At 31.4% G+C, this 23,161-nt stretch overlaps 6 protein-coding genes across 9 annotated transcripts; 3 read left to right on the top strand and 3 right to left on the bottom strand.

Moving 5' to 3' along the window:
• Nucleotides 1-1,742: 1,742 nt before the first annotated feature.
• Nucleotides 1,743-2,755, bottom strand: LOC103871161. Its single transcript, XM_009149390.2, has one exon. It carries the CDS (start codon nucleotides 2,496-2,498, stop codon nucleotides 2,046-2,048), a length of 453 nt encoding a protein of 150 aa, XP_009147638.1. The 5' UTR covers nucleotides 2,499-2,755; the 3' UTR covers nucleotides 1,743-2,045.
• Nucleotides 2,756-3,427: 672 nt separating this feature from the next.
• Nucleotides 3,428-7,940, bottom strand: LOC103871160. Of its 2 annotated transcripts, XM_033272475.1 has the most exons (11): nucleotides 6,875-7,940; nucleotides 6,460-6,687; nucleotides 6,150-6,377; nucleotides 5,848-6,067; nucleotides 5,656-5,765; nucleotides 5,041-5,243; nucleotides 4,858-4,961; nucleotides 4,379-4,566; nucleotides 4,112-4,311; nucleotides 3,828-4,035; nucleotides 3,428-3,672 (listed from the first exon to the last, which is right to left on the bottom strand). In XM_033272475.1, the coding sequence occupies exons 2-10, from the start codon at nucleotides 6,602-6,604 to the stop codon at nucleotides 3,841-3,843; spliced, it is 1,593 nt and encodes a 530-aa protein (XP_033128366.1). In that variant the 5' UTR covers nucleotides 6,605-6,687; nucleotides 6,875-7,940; the 3' UTR covers nucleotides 3,428-3,672; nucleotides 3,828-3,840. The 2 variants fall into 2 exon arrangements, with proteins under 2 accessions (XP_033128366.1, XP_033128365.1); XM_033272474.1 differs by lacking the exon at nucleotides 3,428-3,672 and having other exon boundaries at nucleotides 3,720-4,035; nucleotides 6,460-6,685; nucleotides 6,874-7,937.
• Nucleotides 7,941-10,724: 2,784 nt separating this feature from the next.
• Nucleotides 10,725-11,755, top strand: LOC103871159 (lectin-like protein At1g53070). Its single transcript, XM_009149388.3, has one exon. It carries the CDS (start codon nucleotides 10,913-10,915, stop codon nucleotides 11,735-11,737), a length of 825 nt encoding a protein of 274 aa, XP_009147636.1. The 5' UTR covers nucleotides 10,725-10,912; the 3' UTR covers nucleotides 11,738-11,755.
• Nucleotides 11,756-13,843: 2,088 nt separating this feature from the next.
• Nucleotides 13,844-14,871, top strand: LOC103871158 (lectin-like protein At1g53070). Its single transcript, XM_009149387.3, has one exon. It carries the CDS (start codon nucleotides 13,907-13,909, stop codon nucleotides 14,735-14,737), a length of 831 nt encoding a protein of 276 aa, XP_009147635.2. The 5' UTR covers nucleotides 13,844-13,906; the 3' UTR covers nucleotides 14,738-14,871.
• Nucleotides 14,872-15,102: 231 nt separating this feature from the next.
• Nucleotides 15,103-18,085, top strand: LOC103871157 (lectin-like protein At1g53080). The gene has a single exon (XM_033272490.1). It carries the CDS (start codon nucleotides 16,936-16,938, stop codon nucleotides 17,779-17,781), a length of 846 nt encoding a protein of 281 aa, XP_033128381.1. The 5' UTR covers nucleotides 15,103-16,935; the 3' UTR covers nucleotides 17,782-18,085.
• A 244-nt stretch (nucleotides 18,086-18,329) lies between these two features.
• On the bottom strand, nucleotides 18,330-20,746 carry LOC103871156 (beta-glucuronosyltransferase GlcAT14B). 3 transcript variants are annotated; one of them, XM_033272479.1, is made up of 6 exons: nucleotides 20,356-20,746; nucleotides 19,595-20,147; nucleotides 19,437-19,512; nucleotides 19,228-19,343; nucleotides 19,007-19,057; nucleotides 18,330-18,928 (listed from the first exon to the last, which is right to left on the bottom strand). In XM_033272479.1, the coding sequence occupies exons 1-6, from the start codon at nucleotides 20,440-20,442 to the stop codon at nucleotides 18,555-18,557; spliced, it is 1,257 nt and encodes a 418-aa protein (XP_033128370.1). In that variant the 5' UTR covers nucleotides 20,443-20,746; the 3' UTR covers nucleotides 18,330-18,554. The 3 variants fall into 3 exon arrangements, with proteins under 3 accessions (XP_033128370.1, XP_009147633.1, XP_009147632.1); XM_009149385.3 differs by having other exon boundaries at nucleotides 18,330-19,057; nucleotides 19,595-20,251; XM_009149384.3 differs by having other exon boundaries at nucleotides 18,330-19,057; nucleotides 20,356-20,744.
• Between the last annotated feature and the right edge of the window lie 2,415 nt (nucleotides 20,747-23,161).

The raw sequence follows: 23,161 nt of genomic DNA, 5'->3' as shown, positions 1-23,161 counted from the left end.
CTTGTAGCTACACGAATATATCCAATAAAACATTAAACATCTAAAAGCTCTTCTAAGAGTAACAAAAGAGCAATGATAAACATGAAACATAGCTTCTTTTAACTACACCAACGAGTTTAAAACCTTGGTGTAGTTAAAACCAATTGAAATGGTCTTCTAAATTAAAACCAATATAGTCTGAAAGTATTAATTATCAACAATGCAACCTGCTTTAGTAACATGATACTCCCTAATAACAAAAATCAAACTTTGTGAATGATTGATAGATTCAGTAATCCGGAGCATAGATAAAATAAATCAGGCAAAACCCTTTAAAGACATTGGTCGGAACTTAAAACCCAGAACCTCAAATTACGAAATCTCTTACCCAGATGAACAAAAATTCAGAAACAATTTTAACTAAAAACTATAATTCTATTAAACCAATGAACGAGCAAGCAGGCAAACAAACCAATGGAAGCTGTTTCTAAAATTCAATCGCACCGTCATATGAATATGATCTTAGAATTGGAGAAACAAAACAGATCAAGACAAGAAGCTTCGGAGGTTTAAATAAACAACTAACCTTTGGTCGGCTTAAAGGAGGAAGAGTCGAGCAGCGGAGAACCAGAGAGAATCTTCGGGAGAAAAAGAAGAAATGAGAACTGTAATTAGAAGCTTTACCGGAAGTACAGTTAAAAATAATTTAATAGTTAATGGGCCCTAAATGGGCTATTTAAGCCGATATAGTTTTTTCCCACAAAAGATAACATGAGTCTACTAATTTTATTGACAATCAAAGAAAGAATCAACAAGGGATTGATTAGTGAGTATTTTAGAAGTGGTGTAAAGTTTTCCACAGCCTAAATAATAAGATAATAATTTTTAAAAGATTTCATATGTATATGATCCCATTATAATCATAAATTAATTCATTATATATATAGTTTATATAAATATAAATAATATATTGTATTGTTTGTTTTATATTTACAGTGTAATATATTTCTATTTTTCTTAAGATTTCATAATATATGGATGATAATTAATAAAATTACATATAAAACATATTTTAATTATAGGTTACATATTTCATAAGCATTAAACAATAAAAATTATTAAAGTTAAATTCAATTAAAAAATGAATATATAAAAAATGAAATCAAATATTTTTTTTGTTTCATAAAAAAATATATTCTAAGATATAGAAATCTAGATATTTGTTTTTATAAATTAATAATTCTGTTAATTAATAAAATATTAAAAATTTGTTTGAAATACACTAACTTGTATACTATTTTCAAAAAATACACTTAATAAAAATACTCTAATATATTAGTTTACAGTTTAATGATTATTTTTAGTATTTATGGGGTAAGGTTAGATTTATAAAATTTTATAAATAATTTTAAACATCTATAAATGATTTAGGAGACTTAATTTTATCATTTTCATAATAAATTTAAAATATTTATGAAAATAATTATCGTTTAAATATAAATTTGTAAAATGATATCAAATTTGAATTAAAATTAGAACTTTCTTAAAATATTACAGTTTCAACATTATTAATTTATATAATTTTTACTGTAGTTTTAATTCTACATCACTGAATATAAAGCGGTTCATTCAAATCAAACCAAAAATCATATGATCCTACTGAATTCAGTTACATTATTAGTGGCTGAAAATGGGCTACACCGGACCCATAACCATATATTTACGTTTTTTTTTTTACAAATTGACAAGAGGATAATAAGATAGAATGTAATTTTCAGTTTTTTCATAATTAATTAATCAAAAATCAGAATCTCAGATTCTCTTTTCACAATGAGTTTGGATTGGTTCAGCAAAATATAAAGGATATACATAGCAATAATTAAAGACCAAACAAAATAAAATCCTTGATCTTCTGAAGATGTGAATCCAAACTATTTATTGTTTGATCTGATCTGATCTTGTCTGAATTCCGACAGATGCTTTCAGTTTCTCTCTTACCAAATCTGAAGATTGAAAGGTTCTTGCTTAGCCCACAAGTTACAACAAGAATCAAAAACATCAATCAATCAATCATACTTTTCTCTCCATGAATAAACAAGAAAGAAAACCCAAGAGATCCCTAAAGCTATATCTCCAAGAGCTTGCTTAGGCCATTCATAAGCAAGATCTTCAATCTTCCACTCGAACAAAACCCTCCAAGAAGCCATCAACACGTAGAGAATCACAGACCCTCCAGCGAAGAAGCCGTGAAACTCTCTGTCTTTAACGAAAGACACCATGAACAGTATCAAACCAATAGCAAAGAGGAGCAAACCGGAGAAAGACTGAGATATCTGAATGAGTAGTTCATCGTGCGGCGTTGATCCTTTGAGTTTGCTAGCGATCTCACTTCCTGGTCCGAAGATGGAAGCCTTCTCTGTGTAGAACATCATTAGGGTCCCACTTGTTAGAGCAATGACTGAGTGGAGTATACAGATTACTCGAAAGAGAGATGGGTTCATTGAAGCTGATGTAGTCATGGAGAAGAAGATGAATGAATGGGAAGGAGAGAGGTATGGACTTTGGCTTTTGGGAGGAGAGATGATCTGATTTGGAGATTTGGACTTTGATAGATTCCATGATTTTGATTTCTTTAATCTTATATATATAAACTCTTTACTATTTAAATATAATTTATAAGTTTCTTGGGTTGATGTGGGTCACACTTTGGACAAATTCGTTTCTTTTCTTCTAGAAAAGCTAGACAATTTCCAATCCCACGTCCTAACTAAGTCTTGATTATGATTTAAATTATTAAAATGTATAATTAATTATTTTCTATGATAGAAAGAAAAGATAGGATTGCAATTTTATATTATTCTTTTCATGAAATTTGAGGTGGAGAAATAACTGAAAGATTCTTGGCAAAAATAAAAAATAAAAATAATTGAAGAAATAAATATAGATGGGGTCCAAGAACGCATCGGCATTGACTCGGCTCTTGGAGTTATATGATACTCCATAACTTTTTGTTCTAATTAATAGATTTTTAAAATTTTCACATATAATAAAATAAAATTTTATTGTAACTACTTATTTTTATGATTACTAATTTCTGTAGTTTTAAACTAATAGTAATTTAACACTCATTATTTTGAAGTTTACTAGTTACAACATATCATTAGTTAATAAATTAATTAATTTTTCAAAAGATATAACATTTTTATGTTTATTATTCAAAGAGATTATTGATGCAGAGTTTGGACTTGCACTTTTTGTAATATCTTTTCTTTTATTGAAATATATTTTTGTGCAATAACATACATTACACCAATGGGAAAGCTACAAAATATCTAACTGAATCTGCCTTTCTCTATATGAATCTGATTTATTTTTTCTTTGGCTTTGTGAAAATATTGGCTATAATAAAAACAAAAAGGTATTCAAACGTATTTTTTAGACATAGTTGAAGATAAGTAATTAATTATTTAAAATAAAGCAGCTAAAATGTTTGCATAAATAGCACATTAAAGATTATCGGTTACAGAATTAAAGTTTGATTAATGCCAAGTGGAAAAGACTCCATGAGTACTACAATGACCCCACTTCGACGAAAATATCCATAGCCGACACCAATAAATAAATATCCCACCGGTTTAGTTTCGGTTTAATCTTCTACCGGTCTTAACTTCGGTTCAATGTTCTAACATTCTCCTACATCAGAGGAACACAAAACTACTTCAACTAACATAAAAAGAAAATGGCCAAAGACTTGTCAGTTAATTTAGTTAAGACTGCAAAATTTCAAACTATAACTGTAATGATAAAAAATAATTAAAAAAGATTGCAGTAAAAATATAAAATCTTACAAAATAAAAATCTCTATCTCATGTTTCTTCCACCGGCTGAAACTTTCCGGTGACGCCTTTTTCCACGTTGTCCCGGAATCTTCTTCCCTCCGGCGGCTCTACCACCGCCTGCTTTTCCACGTGGCAAAGTCAGTGGCTCGGGAAGAACCCTAGAAGAAGAAGAAGCTCGAGGAGGTTTCATGTTCATCAAAACGTCTCTATGATAAACCTGTCATCATCAAGAACACGCTAAATCTCACTTTTTTCAGACAAAACAAACCAACTCTTTCAGTTGTGTCTTTTACCTGTTTTACAAAGTTGCGTCTTTCACAGTCGAGGAACATATTGATACTCCAATCCACTTTCTCTCTTATCTTATCTCTCGCAATCGCAAAACTTAGTTGATCTCTTGAAGTAAACCGATCAACTTCGTTGAACCAAACACAGGTGAAGAGGTTTGTGATCGGTATGTGTTCTCTTATGATTGTACAACCTTCAGGAACATCTGCAAAACCATTCAAAAACATTCAGCTAACCGTTTCTACAATCTTCATATGCTTAAAACCCATTACCACTTGTTATTGGAAGCTTAGCATCAGTATAAGGTGTCAGGCCTTCCTTCTTGTAGAACTCTACTTGGTAATCAATTGATGCATTGTCGTATTTTCTCGCGGCTTTGTTTGCCTCAGCCTCCACAAACACATCAAAACGTCTGTAATGTCTCGACATTGCAATACTAGAGTTCGTTCTCCACAAGAACCTGAACATTTCAGAAGACAGATAAAGCTTAGCTGCTTGGGCCTGAACAAGTAATTTTAAATCACTCTACTACTTTTCAAATTTACCTCTAAAATGACAATTTCATAAATACCATAAATTTGTGATGAAAAAATTAAACTAACCATCCTAAATCATTTAGAAAAGTTTAAAATTATATATATAAATTTATAAACCCAACCCCACAAATATTAAATTCTAAACAATAATTATAGAAAATTAAACCCAAATGTTAGAGGATTGGATATATTTTTGAAAAGTGGTATCTACTTACCTTTCAAGTATTTGGTATGGATCTACAACAAGCTGCAGCTTCGCATCAAGCCATATAGAGTACCTTACATTTGGGAATAATCTATGCAACAGAAGCTTCGGAATCTGTAAGAAAATGCATAAACGTGTTACACAAGGAAACATTCAAATCTTTGGCGAATCTATTCTCAAATCTTTCTCTAACCTTTCCATTGCGTCTTGCATCGGTGTAAGGAACGTTATGGACAACAATGATCGTCCACAACCCTACTCTCTTGTTATCATCTGAGTACCTCGAAGTGTTCTTAAGATATGAATGTGTTTCTTCGTCAATGAACATGTAAAAAGGGATGTTGTTCCTTGCCATTTCACTGATGTTCACCGGTTCTTGAATTATATCGTACTTTCCTGATAAATAAAAAGCAAAAAAAAATTGATACTATGCTCTTAAAAATATTATTTATAAATCGAATACCCCGAAAATCCAATTACCCCAATATTTTTTATCCGAAATATTAAAAAATATCTGAATTATCCGATATTTAAACTGAAACACCCGAATTATTTGATGTTTTCACATATATTATATGAAATTACCTGAATACCCATAACCGAACTGGAACCGAATATTGTACTAGGATTTTTTTTTGAACATTAGTCAGTTCCCAACTTTGCTACCCAAACCGAAACTGAAATAACCGAAATAAATTTTGTAAATACCTGAATTACTCCTAAATTTCTAGAACCGAAAAACCAAAACCCGACGAAAGCCAAGGCCTAGTCTAAACAATATGCTTCATATATATATTTTTTCTTTTACCAAATATAGCTGAAGCAACAATCACATCATGGAACTGGTCCAGCTCAGGAAGGATATCTTCATCAATTTCAAATCCGGTTTGATGTCCCGGTTTTGTCCCTTTGACAAACCTGCAGAAGAGAAAAAACATGGATCAGAAAAGTAAAGCTCCAAGACTGGAGAAGAACATGGAGTCAAGCCCGTGAAGCGTACCCGCAGTGCACTGTCATGGACTCTTTTATGTCAAAGGAGTTAGTCCTATCTTCAAGAGATGGATAACCTCCAAACTCAGAGCCTCCTTGACCTTCTTCTTCACGTTTTACAGGACTCTCCTCATGGACATATGTCAAATTCATGAGCACAGGAGATTCAAATGGATGCTTTGGCATATGAGCTAAGGCCTCTTCTGGAGATAGATAGCATACAGGACACGCTGACCACAATAACAAGCGCAAAAGGTAAGTGCAAGTCAGAAACTAAAGACAATTATCAAATTAAAGAAAGAGAGAGCTTACGGCGTGGTCCAGGCCTTCTGAGTCCTGGTGGAGGAGGAGGAGGAAACGAAAAACTATCGCATGGATGGTGGGATGGAGGAGGATGGATGATGTCTACATCACTTCCTCTAATGCCATCATCATTAGAGTTTTCAGTATAGAAAGAACTCAACTCTCTACTTAACGGTGTTTGGTTGCTAACAAAATCCATGGTCTCAATACTCTGGTGAATGATTGGACTATTACTCTCTGTCGTAATCACAATGCAGACATAAACATCAGATTCAGTATCTAATCAAAACTACTAACGAAGAAAGACATTTATACTTACCTTTGTTGATAGTGTAGGAACCCAAGATGAAGACAACAAAAGCAAGGCTGAGAAGGAGCAGCATTGCGAAACGTCTGCGACCTAAGTACCAGCAGCATAAGAAGGAGAGAGATCTCTCCTTCTCTTTAGAATTTGAAGTGAGCATTGTTGCAGCATTATCTCTTAAACCCTTTAGATAGAAGAACTCTCATATCTAAAAAGAACCAAACTTTTTTTTTCTCACAAACTGCAAAAGACATTATAAGAAACCTTTGTTATTATTACCAAAACAGGGATCGACAAAGAACCGTAAAGGAACAAACTTTAATCACATTTCGATTCAATTGAAAGTACCCATCAGACCATTGAGCCCACAAAATCGGAATCTAGCCTTAATCAAAGAGATACCTTACGGAATCGAGAAAAAGAGATTACCTTTTTGAATGAATGCTGCTTTCTTCTGCTAAATTCGTTTCTGGATTTTATGAAATTAATAAATAGTTTTGGTGAATTGCGTCGCTAAATTTCACTGATCCCTTTGATCTGCGGAAAATATTAAGTGCATATTTTGGATTTGCCAGCGATTCAGTGTATTTCCCTGATAATCCCGTAAATGTTTTTTCCAAATATTAAAATCTAATATTTTATACAGTTGTATTAATAAATGATGGTAAATGTAAATTTAAACAATTAATTCAGTTTAATAAATTATAAATTGATAACAATTATTTAAAATAATTAATGATATAAATTAATATAGTTTTAATTTGTTTCAAATATTATATAAAAATGTGAAACCATTATTATTGAAAATGGTATAATTTATAATATTGGAGATGTTTTTGTTGAGTCTTTAAACTTGATCGTTTATTATCCAAAACAAAATCGGTATGGTAAGTCAATCTCCAAACATCCAAACATAGTCTCAAAAGGTAATTTTAATCACTCGAATTTATGTATTTTGGATATGAAAAATATTAATTAGCTCAATAACAACATTATGTCCCAAAATCCTAATTTAAGTTTATTTGAGAATATTTTTCCACAAGCATCACAATTTTTTTAAAAAAATCACATTTTTCCGTTTAAATAAAGAAAAGAAATTAAACAGTTCTCTTTCTTTCAGTTGATTTTAAAAAGCATGCACTATTATTGACCAAAAAAAGCATACACTATTACAGTTTCATGAACTCTATTGTTGTTGTTTTACTTTTACATACTTCAACCCAAAACTAATGTTAAACTTGGTTTACTACTACTTCATCTGTTTCTACAAAATATTTAAAAAAAATAAAATGCTGCTTTAAAAGTATATTTTCTATGTTTTCTATGCATTTTTAGTTAATAATAGTAAATTGCAGAAAATTTAAAATATATATACATATAATATTGAATTTACATTGGTTGAAAATTATAAAAAGTAGTTAATCATAAAATATTGAGTGTGGTTTAATCAAACTTAATATTTTCATTATGAGGTAAACACCAAAACATACAAACAAAATGATTATTATCCTACGTTAGGTTTAACTATAAAGTTAGATACTGCGTTTCGATAACTGAAAAGTAGTGGATAAAGAGAAATTTATAAGTTCATAGACTTTTATTTTATATTTTAGTTCATAGTATTACACATTTCTTAAATAACTCACTTGCATATCACTTTATCCATTTATAAAACAGGACAGCTTGATGTGGTTTATCAGTATATCCATAAATACCATTTCCCACAGCTTTCCATGTGCACTTGTTACATCTATCGGAATCTCTAGACGCATCATAGAGGTCAAATATGCCTTTCTTTATTTTTCCATGGCTAAATCCACAGAAAAAGAGTGTAGTCTTCTGAAGACCAATACGAACTCTGTATTCATATAATCCACCCTTGTTAACAACGCGAAAACCTATATCTTTGTCGCCTGATTTACAATGGACTCCCATGGAAAAGTTATTACAATTATAAATTGAGAGCGTTGCATAACTGACAAAAATACCATCTGGTTGCAAAGGTTCAGAACCATTAAAAGATGCCACCGTTATGGAGATAGTAAGTATGTAGCATAGAATATATATGAAGTTTCTTTTAGGTGAGTTCATCTTGAGGATTTGTTTATGGTTATTGCCTATTCAAGAATTCATAGTTTATATTTGATAAAAAAAAAATTTAAAAGGTCACTTTTAGAAAGTATGATATACATTGGTTTATTTTGAATCACTTATAACAGTCAAAAGCTACTAGAAATATACTTTAGTAAGTAAAAGGAGGAATGTATAATTAATGTTAGTTTATTTTGAGTAATTTAAATTAGTCAAAAGTTCCTAAAAGGTTGAGATTGTGTAGTAATAAGAAGAAAAAGGTCATCAAATAAATCCATGCGTAATAGAAATAGCCAGAATACTTTCTCAAAATAACTTTTTCAGAATTTAAAATAATCTATAGTTTAATCTTTCCCAAATTTACCAAATTAAAATTTTACCTATACAAATAAATTATATTTAATAATATTTTTCACTGCAGTAAATAAAAACGTACCATATAATAACATTGAAAATATCAGATGAATTTTCAAAAACAAGAAAAAGGTTGGCTCGAACACACATTCTAATTTCTAAACAACACAAATTCTTCTGTTTCAGCTTGCTACGAACCAATACACTATGTGGTTACACGCAGATAATCATATGTTCGAACCAATCACAAATCCAACAAACCATAAGTGACCCGTTTGGTACTCTCTCTTTATTGTACACTAGATGAATGTTCATTAGTAGTTCATATAGATTATTTTCATATAAATTTTCATAACTTTATAAATAAGTAACATTTTCTTAATTTCATCATCCATTGGTGTACATAATTTAGTAATCCTTTATGCATCTTAGTGACAAACTCAAACAAAGTCGTTTAAAACTATAAATCCCAAAAAGCATTAGAAAGCATTATTGAACACATACTATAGACCAGTTACAAAAAAACACATATTATAGACTATAGAGAAATACTACAGAAAGTGTTAGATCGTTGGGTTTAGTGTTTTGCTAACGACGTTTAAAATATTTTTTTAAAAAAAATTTCATAACTACTATTTTTTTTTTACTTTTTTATTTTAAAAACATAATATGATTTGACAGTATTTTTTTTAAAGATATCGAATATGAAATAAAAAAATTCTATTGATTGTTGAACTTAAAGATGAATTCACGCTAGAGGAAGAGCAGATTCAGTTATTTTAACTTTGAGAATTTTAAGGGAAGCTTTAAATACTTTAAAATTAGAAGCTCTAAAGCTTGATTGGTAATATATTGACTTTAAGGACTTTAGATTTAAGTTAAAGTTTCAACAGCCTCAAGTTAAAATTCCAATCGGACCCTTAGTAAATAAAGGAATTTGATTATTAATTATTTTCTAAAAAGAACTTTAAAGAGTCATGGCTGAAAAACTTTGACATGAATCTATTTTCCGAGAAACTTTGATGAATCTATTTTTTGAGAAGTTTTTTAAGTTTTAAAAAAATTGAGGTGAAGCTATACTAGTGACATCATCATCATGTAAATATTTTTTTCTTATAATATCTCATCATGTAATAATATAATTTAAAATAAACAAATTTTAAACAAATATATAAGTTAACCACTTATTAAATAACAAAAATATAGAATTTTCGCCGGAAAATAACTCTTCTCTTCTTTTTTTTTCCTTTCCATTTTTTTTATTTTTCTAATTATTAAGAGATTGGGTGAGCAACAACAATGATATTATAATAACCCATTAAATTTAGTCTAGATCCGACTTTGTTTAAGATTTTCAAGTTTTTTGAAATTAAATCTTTTTCAAATCATATTCTATTTCAAACTATATAATATAAAAATAGTTTAAATATATATTTTAAAATTAAAGTAATTATATTTATTTTCTACATTAAAGTAAAAATGAAGACAAATTAGAGCATAAACAATTTAGTTTTATTATTTTTAAATAAAAATAAAGTAAGATATTATAGATATTCTAACCATAATTGGAGGTAAAATATAAGCGTGAGAGGCGCATTAATAAAACGTGTTCCCTTTTTAAGTTAACCAAAACGAGAAAAGAATATCCATATGACAGATAACAAAGTAGAAGATTTTCATGTATCTTCATAATTAAATGTTTGAATAATTACATGGAGGTGGAGGACCGTACCAATCCACTGTAAACTAATCTGTTTCTTTGTTCTTTCTACCACTCATAAAGTTCTATGTACAGCATAAAAAGAAGACATTGTCTTGTGAACTTCGAAATCGTCTTTTGTCACCTAATGCCATTATATTTCAATTTCATTGTCCTTTCTTTTTCACCATTACCATACTTTTCTTTTTGAAAAATAAAAAAGTTATCTCGATCGTTTCACCCTCACATAGTCGCATTATTACAAACTTCCATCTTTATAAAGATCACCATCTTCACTTCCCAAAAAGAAAAAGGAGAACAAAGATGACCATGCAAACACTCCGCTTCATCACTCTTTGCATAGCTATCTTCACCTCTCAAATCACTTCTGCTTACAGATTCAAATTCAACCACTTCGGTAACGGCACCGATCTCTTCTCGTTCCATGGAGACGCAGAGTATGGTCACAACACCGACGGCACGACCCGGTCCGGTTCTCTCTCATTGACCAAAGACAAAACTCCTTTCTCTCATGGTCGAGCCATTCTCATCAACCCAATCTCCTTCAAACCTCCCAACAACGCTTCTTCTGTTTACTCTTTCAAGACCTCTTTCACTTTCTCCATCACTCCTCACAAAACAAACCCTACTCCTGGTCACGGTCTCGCCTTCTTCGTCGTCCCAAGTAACCAACATGCCGGTTCCGGTTTAGGCTTCCTAAGTCTCGTGAACCGAACCAGTAACGGTAATCCAAGTAACCACCTATTTGCTGTTGAGTTCGATGTGTTTCAGGACAAGTCTTTTAAAGACATCAACGATAACCATGTCGGAATCGACATTAATTCGGTCGACTCTGTGACTTCGGTTAAATCCGGTTATTGGGTCATGACAAGAAACGGTTGGTTGTTCAAGGATTTGAAGCTGAGCAGTGGAGATAAGTACGCGGCTTGGATCGAGTACAACAACAATTTAAAAGTGATCTCGGTTACGATCGGGCTCGCGCATTTGAAGAAACCGAACCGGCCTTTGATTGAAGCGAAGTACGATCTCTCTAATGTTCTGCTCGAGAAGATGTACGCCGGTTTTGCCGGTTCAATGGGCCGTGGTGTTGAGCGTCACGAGATCTGGGACTGGACTTTCCAAAATTAATAAACCGGATTTATTCGATTTGAGATCGGTTTAAATTCGGTTTTGCTTGGTTTGTTTTTGTTTTGTTTTGATAGCTTCGGTTAGTGGCTCCCGCTAATAATTGAAGTGAATAAATGCTCAAGTTGTCGGTTTCTAAATTTCAAAAATGAATACAACATTCTACCTAATACCAAAGACTTGAAATACCAAAATCAAAATCAAAATCAAAATTTGTATTTCTTTTTGTGTACAACCCACTTCGGTAGAACCTAAAAGAACGAACCCAATACGAGTCTATTAATAATAAACCGGGTTTACTCGGTTCAAATCGCTTATCGTTTGATTTGTTTATGTTTCTGTTAGTGTGGCTCCCGCTACTAGTTGAAGTGAATAAATGCTCAAGTTATCAAGTTTTCAGACTTCAAAAACAAAAAATACAACACTCTACCTTAATACTCTAATACCAAAGACATTTTTGTTTTTGAAACACACCAAAGACTTAAATACCAAAAAAAATTCGAAAATTTAGTTTCTTGTTGTACTGATGTTAAGTGTATTATAATACAAACACACATCGGTAGAACTTAAAAGAAAAACCAATAAGAATCGGTTTTCTCAAACAAGCCCCCATTAAATACATTAAATTTCACCCAGTTAATTTAGAATCGGTTTATACAACTTGAAGAAGAAAAAAAAACCGGCTATAACAAAAGAAAACATATATCGAAGATAGGAGTTCATAATAAAACATAAGTCGGTATAAGATAAGGAATTCTTCTTGCAGAATACGTAAACTGTATACAAATTTCTAGTATTTTCTCTTATAATCAAACATTTGATTTTTTCTCTTTAAATCAAACATTTGATTTCTCAGTAAACATCTTCTAAATAATTTAGTATCGAATTTAATTCGTACCTAAATTCGGTACATACCAATTTAGATTAACAATTTGTGTAGTCTGTGGAAAATTATAAAACAAAGTCTATATAAAACTATTTATTAGCTATGCAAGGACAACTTCAGTTCTCTCCATTAATTTTTTTTTCATCGTTATTAATCAAAAATATATTTTTCTAACCTTTTTCTATCGTTATTAATCAAAAATACACTACTTCATTTTCTAATTTCAAATGAAGTAATAATTTAATTATTCAAAAGAAATAACATATATATTATTATATTTATATTTATTTATTATTCTACTTTACTGTAAATAGAATAAAATTAGAGAAATTTTAATTTTATTTTCAAGCTAATCAAATGTAAATAAAAAATAGAGTAATACAATAAAATATTCTTAAATTTTTTGACTGAACTCCATTTTATACTATAAATTCTATTTTGGAATAAATTTTATTAACCATATCCATTTTTTAATTTCTTAATCATATCCATTTTTTAATTTTAAAATAAAGTAAAAAGTGAAATTATTTTTAAATGAAACAATTGTATGCTTTTCAGTATTTCTCTGTATTTACTCCTTACTTTATTTTAGAGTAAAAAGTAAAGTAGTTAAAGTAAAAATGTAAAGTAGTTAAACTAGAATTTAATTCTATTTTGAGTTTTATTATATTTTGGTTGATCAAAAGGAGCAAAGGATATGACTATATGAGCATATGACAACAAATTAGAAGATTTCCAGAATTTAATTCTATTGTGTTTTTATTCTCTCCACCAGTTATAAAGTTCTATTTCCAGCATGAAAAGAAGACATGTCTTGGGAACTTCGAAAACAACTTTTGTCATCTAATGCCATTATAATTTAATTCATAAGTCAGTTTTTTTTTTTTGTCAACTAATTCAGTTTCATTGTCCTTTGTTTTTCACCATTACCATTACTTTTCTTGTTGAACCATACTCTCTCTGCATACACATAATTAATTTTTTAATTTTTCTAATTATATTAAAAATGAATTATTAATACATTTTGTTTTAACTCTAAAACATAAATTAAAATCTAAAAATATGAGTAGTATAACTTTATTAAGAAACAAATAAAAGTAACAAAAGCTTATAAATTAAAATATCTATATATTAATATGTAATCCTAAATATTAATTTTTAAAATCCAAAGGGAGTAAAAAGTTTTCTCGAACTTGTCACCATCACATTATTACAACAACTTTACAACAACTTCCATCTTTATAAAGTTCATCATCTTGACTTCACTTCTCTAAAAGAGAGCAAAGATGACCATGCAAACACTCTGCTTCATCACTCTCTTCATAGCTATCTCCATCTCTCAAGCCACTTCTGCCTACAGACTCCAATTCAACAACTTCGGTATTAATGGCTCTGATCTCTTCTCGTTCCATGGAGACGCAGAGTATGGTCCCGACGCCGGTCGGATGAGCCGGTCGGGTGCTCTCGGTTTGACCCAATTCAGAATTCCTTTCTCTCATGGTCGAGCCATTTACATCAACCCAATCACCTTCAAGCCTCCCAACAACGCCTCTTCTGTTTACCCTTTCACAACCTCTTTCACTTTCTCCATCACTCCTCACAACACAAACCCTATCCCTGGTCACGGTTTCGCCTTCCTCGTTGTCCCACGTAACCAAGACGACGCCGCTTCCGGTTTAGGCTACCTCAGTCTCGTGAACCGAACCAGTAACGGTAATCCAAATAACCATCTCTTTGCGGTTGAGTTTGATGTGTTTCAGGACAAGTATCTTCACGACATCAACGATAACCATGTCGGAATCGACATTAATTCGGTCGACTCTGTGACTTCGGTTAAATCCGGTTATTGGGTTATGACCAGAAGCGGTTGGTTGTTCAAGGATTTGAAGCTGAGCAGTGGAGATAAGTACACGGCTTGGATCGAGTACAACAACAATTTAAAAGTGATCTCGGTTACGATTGGTCTCGCGCATTTAAAGAAACCGAACCGGCCTTTGATTGAAGCTAAATACGATCTCTCCAGTGTTCTGCTCGAGAAAATGTATGCCGGTTTTGCCGGTTCAATGGGCCGTGGTGTCGAGACCCACGAGGTCTGGGACTGGACTTTCCAGAATTAGAAAACCGGGGGTTATTTGATTTGAGATCGCTTTAAATCGGTTTTCGTTTGGTTTGCTTTTGATTTGATAGCTTGTAAGTGTGGCTCCCGCTAATAGTTGAAGCGAAATAAATGCTAAGCTATCGGTTTTCAGATTTCAAGAAAGAATACAACACCTACCTAAGGTTAATAGCATAATACCAATTACCAAAGATTTAAAATACCAAAAGAATAATCAAAATTTTAATTTCTTGTTGTACTGATGTTAAGGCGATCATGTACTAAGTACTATACAATCCACATGGATAGTACAAGTATGGATAGGGCTGGACATCAATGCTTGTTATTCGGTTTATATTTGCTACTTAATATGGTTTGAAAAATCGAGTGAGTATTTGATGTTGTCAAGTCAAGTAATAAGTCCGCAAATCTTACTATTTACAAATACAAGTAAAATATCATGGCTTTTTTTTTTTTTAATATTCAGTCTGTTACTTGTTATTAGTTCTAAAAATATGTATCACAATTCACGCATTAAAATACTTATTTTACTACTAATATTATGGAGTAATAAAAATCAAAAAGAATATTAGTTCTTTAGGTATTTGATACAATACATACTTATTTCAAATTAGGCATATACACACATTAAACTAAATTACTTTGAACAAATTAAATAGAGTAACAAATATATAAACAATAAAAGTATTTATTCCACGTTTAATTGTACTTGTTAGTTTTGGTACATTTAATTTTAAAATTTTAAACTTAAATAAATAAGTATCAAGTATTACTAAGTAACTTGCAAGTATTTGAAATAAATTAGGTTAGTGCTTGAAGTACTTGATCGGATCAAGTACAAGCCAAAAATTTTAATATTTGTGCAAGGTAAATCAAGTAGCGGATAGGGTAAAGAACAAGTACCTGGCTTACGTCCATGCCTAGTTGTGGTTAGACACTAATCAAATATCTGAATTTTTATAGGTATTTGTGATCCGATGTATTTTTTTTGAATAATCAGTTACCAAATCCAATTCGATCTGCATCATCTTGATATTTAGTGTCCCTGAAACATTTATATTTTATTGGATATCTGATTTGATCCGTACAAATAAAACAAAAATAAAAATTAAATAATAACTCCAAAATAATATAAACCATAATATGTTTTTTCAAAAATAAAAGTTATTTACCTTTTAAAAATTCTAATAATTAAAGTAATCAATTTCATAAATAAAATATTGTAAAACTCTCATAAGATATGGTAATTTTATAATTTATATATATAATTATTTAAATATATGTATATATGCATATAACGGATCAGATTAGATATTTGTTCCTCAAAATATTAGTTATTGTAATTCGCTTTGCTTTTTACGTTGCATATTAATATTTGTTTTGTTTTGTAAAGTTAGGGATATCTTTTTTTTTGGTTTGAAACGGATAAAGAATCGAATGAAAGTTTAGCCTTAATCGGTATAGCCTAAAAGAAGAAACCTTATAAGAATAAAGAACCTATCAAATTATCAATAATTCAAATAAGTTATTATATTTTTGTCAATCAATAACATACTCAATTAATCTTCTAAACTAAATTGTCTATAAAAACGATATGGGACCGTTGACTCGAGTATTCGTGTGCAAAATTATTCGGTCCATGCATGTATTCAATTAAATTAGTTTTAAACATTTTTTGTGAACTATTTATATGTTTAAACCAAATTTTGATTGGTTGAAAGGTTATAATGAAGATTCATAAGCATTATTTTAGTATCAAATCAACGACAAGTGATACATAGAAGTTCTAGTATTGTTTTCAAGTCTTTTTTTTTTTGTCAACATTGTTTCCAAGTCTTAAACGACAAGAAACAAGTTACATGGAGATTTTCATTGCGTTTAGTGTGCGAGTGTTTTCCACCTATAAGAGTAGAAAGAAACTACTGGTAAGTTCTAAGTAAATACATTAATAATATTGACAAGATACCTGAATAATAGCAAACAATATAAGCAAAATTGTTATTCAAATAAGGATCCATCTTTGAATAAAGAAAATAATAGTTTAGAGGAAAAACATTAGAAAATAGTGAGTCTTTTCTGGCGTCCAGTTGGCATCTTGTAATTTGACCATTTGATGTTTGAAAAGTCAAAGTTGCTGGCTCAGTATAGCATCACCACGTCCAAATAACAAAACAAACACATCAGAAAAAAGTTCAGATAATGCAGATCCAAAACATATGTTTCATTGCTCTATTCATAGCTTTCTTCAGCACTGAAACCATTTCCGCCATCAAATTCAACTTCAACCATTTCGAGGGAACAAACCTAATCTTCATCGGTTACGCTGAGCTAGGACCAGCAACCGATGGCATGAGCCGGTCAGGTGCTCTCTCCATGACCCGTGACAATATTCCATTCTCACATGGCCAAGGACTCTACACAGACCCCATCCCATTTAAACCCTCCAACAACACTTCTTCTTCTGTTTACTCTTTCAAAACATCATTCACTTTCTCCATCACTCCTCGCAAGTCAAACCCTAACCCTGGTCATGGCCTCGCATTCATCGTGGTCCCAACCGTAAACTACGACCAAGACTCAACCCGTGGCTTCCTCGGTCTAGTTAACAAGACAACCAATGGCAATCCCAATAACCATCTTTTTGCCGTTGAGTTTGATGTTTTTCAAGATAAACGTTTTGGCGATATTAATGATAATCATGTTGGTGTTAACGTTAACTCGGTTAACTCGATGGTTTCTGAGAAAGCTGGTTACTGGATTCAGACAAGAACTGGAGGAAAGAAACAGTGGTTGTTTAAGGAAGTGAAGCTAAGTAGTGGAGAGAAGTACAAGGCTTGGATCGAGTATAAGAATAATAAGGTTAGTGTTACGCTCGCTCCTGCGCATTTGAAGAAACCGAAGATGCCAATGATTGAAACACATGTTGATCTTTCTGAGGTTGTTCTTGAGACAATGTACACCGGTTTTGCTGGTTCGATGGGCCGTGGCATCGAGCGTCACGACATTTGGAGTTGGAGTTTCGAGAACACCGCCAAAAACATTTGATTCGGTTTATTTGGTTTGCTTTATTTCTTTTTCTTTTAATGTAATCTTTGGTTACCAGTTTAATGATTATATTCTATTCACCCTGATTTTTTCCAAATTAATTAATTTTTTTTTACCAAAATTAATTTTTTAACTTTACCAAAATATGTTTTTATATTTTCTAGTACAACGTTATATTTAGTATAAGATATTCAAAATTGGAAAATCTCAGAGATATAACTAAAAAGTTTTATCACAACAATATTACAAGAATTTTTTTTTTTCCAAAGAACATTCACCAACGTTTAAAAGACTAAACTATTGTAAACACACTAAACCCTAACTCACATTCTTAAATATTAAACCTAAAGTCTGTGCTCACTAAATCTTAATCCAAATATAATTAATCATATAGCTATAAATATAAGTATATTTATTATTTTAATGAATGCTATTTTGGAATATTTTGCTATCTTGGGATAAAAATGTTTTATTAATTTTTGAAGGTATTTTTCTCATTAAAAATTCTATACACAAGTTTGGGAGGAGGAGAGACTAGAGAGTACGAAAAGTGGAAACATTGTTGCTATTATAGAACTGTGTAAAAGTATATATATATATATATATATGATCTTTATTATTTGTATAGTATACTCATTAGCAAGCCCTAATGAAACCACTAGGTCACTTGACATACAAGTAACCTTTAATCTATATGAAATAATACAATCAATCTGTGTTGTATATATATTGCCTTCAACTGCAAGATTCTCCCCAAGCTTGATATCTTGACTCTATTCACACTGGTTTTGTCCTGATTTTGCTTCTGCAACTAACCTATCTACAAGCCCCTTGAGCCTCTCTGCCCCTAAACCAGGTCTGATCTTAGCCACATCTTCCACAACTGTGCACTCCTTTTTCCCACCACACCACCCACCAGGAGTGAAACCACCTTTGTTGGTCCGCATAAGCAGTTCCTTATCGATCTTATCCAAAGCACTGTCATCTCTACTGAACTTTCTAGCAAACGGAGCACCGCTGGCAATCATTGGCTCCATGTCTCCTAAGGACAACGTACGAGGATGCTGTCTCGGTGGTCTGTCCCACGCGATGTAGTGAAGATCATGGTTCACCACGGTTTTGGAGAACTCAGGGGCGTTACATATGACTGTGTGGAAGTAACCTTCAGGAGAAGAAACAAAGTTTGTGTAATACATGAGTAAAGTTCTTGGTAAGTTGTCCCAACCCCAAATGATATACTCCACGAAGGAGCGAGAGAGAGCCATCCAAGCTGATCCTGAGATAAAAACGAACAAGAAGTTTCAAACTTCATTGCAACAAGAACAGACTTAATTATTGCTTATACAACAAGTAATAAGTTTCACTTCATTGCAACAAGAATAGAGTTATTGCTTATGAAACAAGTAATATGTTTTTAACTTTGGGGGTTAGAAGAAAAGTACTGACCGGTATGTAACTTAAACGCAGTTGGTAAACTTCGACCAGCTCTGACCCAAAGAATATCTGCTTTGTTTAGCATGTAGAGTCCAGGATCAACCATTAATGGCATTGCCCGTTTTTCACTTCACCATGAGACACCAAGAAGCATTAGTTTCAGATAACGATAACTATTTTTTTTCTTTTTTGAGAAACTGAGAGAGAGCGAGAGAGCTCACTTTTTCCAACCTAAGTCACTTGTGTGGTCGATAAAGTTGAGGTTGCGGTCCAAAGTTGAAAATGTATACAAAAGATCTTCAAAACATAGAACAGTCTTAGTGAAACCTAACAAGAGGAAGATCATGAACAAAAAGGAAAGAAAGATGGAAGTGTTTACCATCTTGTGTCACTAATGGATAATCTGAAGCACTAAGATTGATAAACCAATCCCAATCCGGACTTCTCTTAAGAAGAATGGCACAAGCGTGAAGGGTATTAGCCACCATTGTTGGTCCAGTATAGGTCACAAGATTAGCTTTGGTTATCATATAAACATTCCCAATCTTAGAATACATAGAATCATCACTAATACGAGAAGCCAGCTCTAGTCTCTCGTCAAGGGATGATTCAAGATCCAAGTGAACAATGTATTGGTTTCTTGGATGGTACAATGCTCTAAGAGTTCTCCAAAGACTTGCAAGATCTCCTTTAGACCCGGAGACAAGGTAAGCTAAACGTGGGAGCTTGTCCTCCTCAACTTTGGGATCATTTGTTGCGAAATGTGGGATAGTTTCATTGAATGGTGGTCGAAATGAAGTCATTAGACCCATGTTGAAGGAAGTTGCGATGAGGACAACGCAAACAAGAGATGTGATCACAAATGAGAATACCCATTTCTTATCCATGTATGCATACCCCATTGATGAGGATTTGTAACCATGAGACATAGTCTGACACATAGAAAAATGCTTGAATCAAGAACCTCTTTAGCAAATCTTTTTCTACATATACATCAACTCAGCAATCTTGGTTTAGGCCACTAGCATTATAATCACTAGTCAAACAAATAAAGATTTCATTATTAGAAATCGAAAGATAATTTTTTTGTCCTCTAAAGCCGAGGAACTAAACAGAGATTGAAGGAAGAGAGATTGAAACCTGTTTTCTTGTTCCTTTTCTCTGTATTGGTGCAACTTCTATAAAAGAGAGAAAGAACAGAGGTTTGATACGTTTGGAAAAAAACATAGAAAAACATAGACAGTTAAAAGAACTCTCTTGTGTCGACTAAAAGTTATATAGAGATGATGAAGAGAGAATCAACTATGAAACAAAACTCTTCCTAAGAAAAAAATTCCCTGAAAAGGAAAATGTAAATCCGTAAAGTTTATATCTAACGTGTAACGCAATCAATGGACGCCAATGTTTTTAAACCCGACCCGGACACAGAACCGGACGACTTACCGGGTTGCTGGGTCACTGGTTCGACCACGGATGAACCGCGGATTGATAAATGAATTAATTTTATTATATAATAATATATCAGCTATGTAAATAAAAATATAGAAACTAAAGTTAAGCATTTTCTAAATGTTTTTAAACATAAATATATACATATCCCTAACAACGTGAGAGTTATGACATCTAAAATAATTCCAAACATAACATTTATAAATAATTAAATATTTAAATACCTAATGTGAATAATAAATTAAACTACAAATACAAAATAAACCAAAAGTAAAAGATCATTGTAATAAATTATCAATAACGGAAATAAACTAACACCAAATCACATCAATTAATTTTGGTTCTCTCTACCATCGTTCACTTTATTTTCTTTAGGTGACATAGTGAAATCTTCATCAAAATCTAAAAAACAAAAATATAAAACTGAAAAAAGAAAACTTAACTTTTTTTTTTTTTGTCAGTACCTAACTTCTTAATTGGAAACTTAGAATATAAAACATAATCTAAAAACATAATTAAAAACTAAAAAAAAGAAGTAAAAAGTTATTTATTGGTTCGACCGATGGTTCAACCGGTACCGGGTTCTGGATTTTACCGGGTTTTTGCGGATTTTTGCGGGTTTTTAAATATTGGGTTTTTCACAAAACCCAAACCGGATTTTTTTCTGGGTCACCGGGTTTATCGGTTCAACCGCGGGTCCAGGTCGGGTTTCAAAACACTGATGGACGGTATAGAGTTAGTGTCAGTGTTTTGAAACCCGACCCGGACCCGCGGTTGAACCGATAAACCCGGTGACCTAGAAAAAATCCGGTTTGGGTTTTGTGAAAAACCCAATATTTAAAAACCCGCAAAAATCCGCAAAAACCCGGTAAAATCCGGAACCCGGTACCGGTTGAACCATCGGTCGAACCAATAAATAACTTTTTACTTCTTTTTTTTTTTAGTTTTTAATTATGTTTTTAGATTATGTTTTATATTCTAAGTTTCCAATTAAGAAGTTAGGTACTGACAAAAAAAAAGAAGTTAAGTTTTCTTTTTTCAATTTTATATTTTTGTTTTTTAGATTTTGATGAAGATTTCACTATGTCACCTAAAGAAAATAAAGTGAACGATGGTAGAGAGAACCAAAATTAATTGATGTGATTTGGTGTTAGTTTATTTCCGTTATTGATAATTTATTACAATGATCTTTTACTTTTGGTTTATTTTGTATTTGTAGTTTAATTTATTATTCACATTAGGCATTTAAATATTTAATTATTTATAAATGTTATGTTTGGAATTATTTTAGATGTCATAACTCTCACGTTGTTAGGGATATGTATATATTTTATGTTTAAAAACATTTAGAAAATACTTAACTTTAGTTTCTATATTTTTATTTACATAGCTGATATATTATTATATAATAAAATTAATTCATTTATTAACCCACGGTTCATCCGTGGTCGAACCAGTGACCCAGCAATCCGGTAAGTCGTCCGGTTCTGTGTCTGGGTCGGGTTTAAAAACATTGGTTAGTGTCTATATGGGATGGGAGTATAGAAGAATAAGTCTTTAGAAAAATTAATTTTTTTTTTGAACACAGAAAATTGATTTGGGGTTTTGCAAGTGTAACAAACGCACAAGGAAATGTGATAACAACACTTCAACCACACTCGCAATTATTATTCCCTTTCTAAAATTAATTTGCTACAATTAAGAAAGTTTTTTATTTACTCACCTTTTATAACATTTTAGGAAATTTTATTAATTACGTGTTTGAGTTATAAATATATCATTCAATTCTCATAACCGACTTGATTGTGCGGTTAACTTATTTGATAAATGAATTTAAACAAACAACTTTAAATTGCGAGTAGGAAAATGATTTGTTTTTTTTTCTGGTTGAGTTGCATTAACTGTATTAGAGAAACAAGCCAGTGGTAATGAAGGTACGTATGGACCACGTTTATACCTGAAATTAATAATAAACATTTATTATTCTTCTTCTTCTTTATATTAAAAATTTCTCAATACAGATTAGTTTTGATTAATTGAGACTAACATAGAATTGACGGTTGACCCCGAAAAACCTATGAGCTGGTCAATGAGAGTTAATATATATTCTAAAAACAATACTAAAATATTTTTCTACGAAAATATTAAAATAACAGCCTTTAGGAGAAAAAGCGTATTTTAATATATTTCTAGTAGAAACAAGAAATATAAATTGAAATGCGAAAGCAAAAAAAAACAAGAAAACTTTGATAAAAAATATGTTCAAAATACAATTAATTACTTATATTCTTAAATATATGAAAATAGCAGCCTTTAGGAGAAAAAAATAAGTAAATAATTTTCCACAGATATTAAATAATTAAAGAAAAACAATTAGTTAAATAAATTTCCCAAAGATATTAAAATAGCAGCATTTAGGAGGAATAACGTTTTTTCGATTTATTTCTAGTAGAAACAAGAAAATGAATTGAAATGCTAGCGCAAAAAAACAAGAAAT

The sequence above is a fragment of the Brassica rapa genome, chromosome A06 (genome assembly GCF_000309985.2).
Source record: "Brassica rapa cultivar Chiifu-401-42 chromosome A06, CAAS_Brap_v3.01, whole genome shotgun sequence".
Lineage (NCBI taxonomy): Eukaryota > Viridiplantae > Streptophyta > Magnoliopsida > Brassicales > Brassicaceae > Brassica > Brassica rapa.
The sequence above is the reverse complement of the archived record's forward strand: the minus strand, read 5'-3'. Positions and strand labels throughout refer to the sequence as shown.

Coding starts and splice junctions, on each gene's coding strand:
- LOC103871159 (XM_009149388.3), top strand. CDS start 10,913: ATGACCATGCAAACACTCCGCTTCATCACTCTTTGCATAGCTATCTTC.
- LOC103871158 (XM_009149387.3), top strand. CDS start 13,907: ATGACCATGCAAACACTCTGCTTCATCACTCTCTTCATAGCTATCTCC.
- LOC103871157 (XM_033272490.1), top strand. CDS start 16,936: ATGCAGATCCAAAACATATGTTTCATTGCTCTATTCATAGCTTTCTTC.
- LOC103871161 (XM_009149390.2), bottom strand. CDS start 2,498: ATGACTACATCAGCTTCAATGAACCCATCTCTCTTTCGAGTAATCTGT.
- LOC103871160 (XM_033272475.1), bottom strand. CDS start 6,604: ATGCTCACTTCAAATTCTAAAGAGAAGGAGAGATCTCTCTCCTTCTTA. Junction 5,766..5,847: donor TCCATGACAGTGCACTGCGG/GTACGCTTCACG, acceptor TCTCTTCTGCAG/GTTTGTCAAAGGGACAAAAC. Junction 4,962..5,040: donor ATGCAAGACGCAATGGAAAG/GTTAGAGAAAGA, acceptor ATTTTCTTACAG/ATTCCGAAGCTTCTGTTGCA.
- LOC103871156 (XM_009149384.3), bottom strand. CDS start 20,442: ATGTTTTTTTCCAAACGTATCAAACCTCTGTTCTTTCTCTCTTTTATA. Junction 20,148..20,355: donor GAAAAGGAACAAGAAAACAG/GTTTCAATCTCT, acceptor TCTATGTGTCAG/ACTATGTCTCATGGTTACAA. Junction 19,058..19,227: donor TGCGTTTAAGTTACATACCG/GTCAGTACTTTT, acceptor TTTTTATCTCAG/GATCAGCTTGGATGGCTCTC.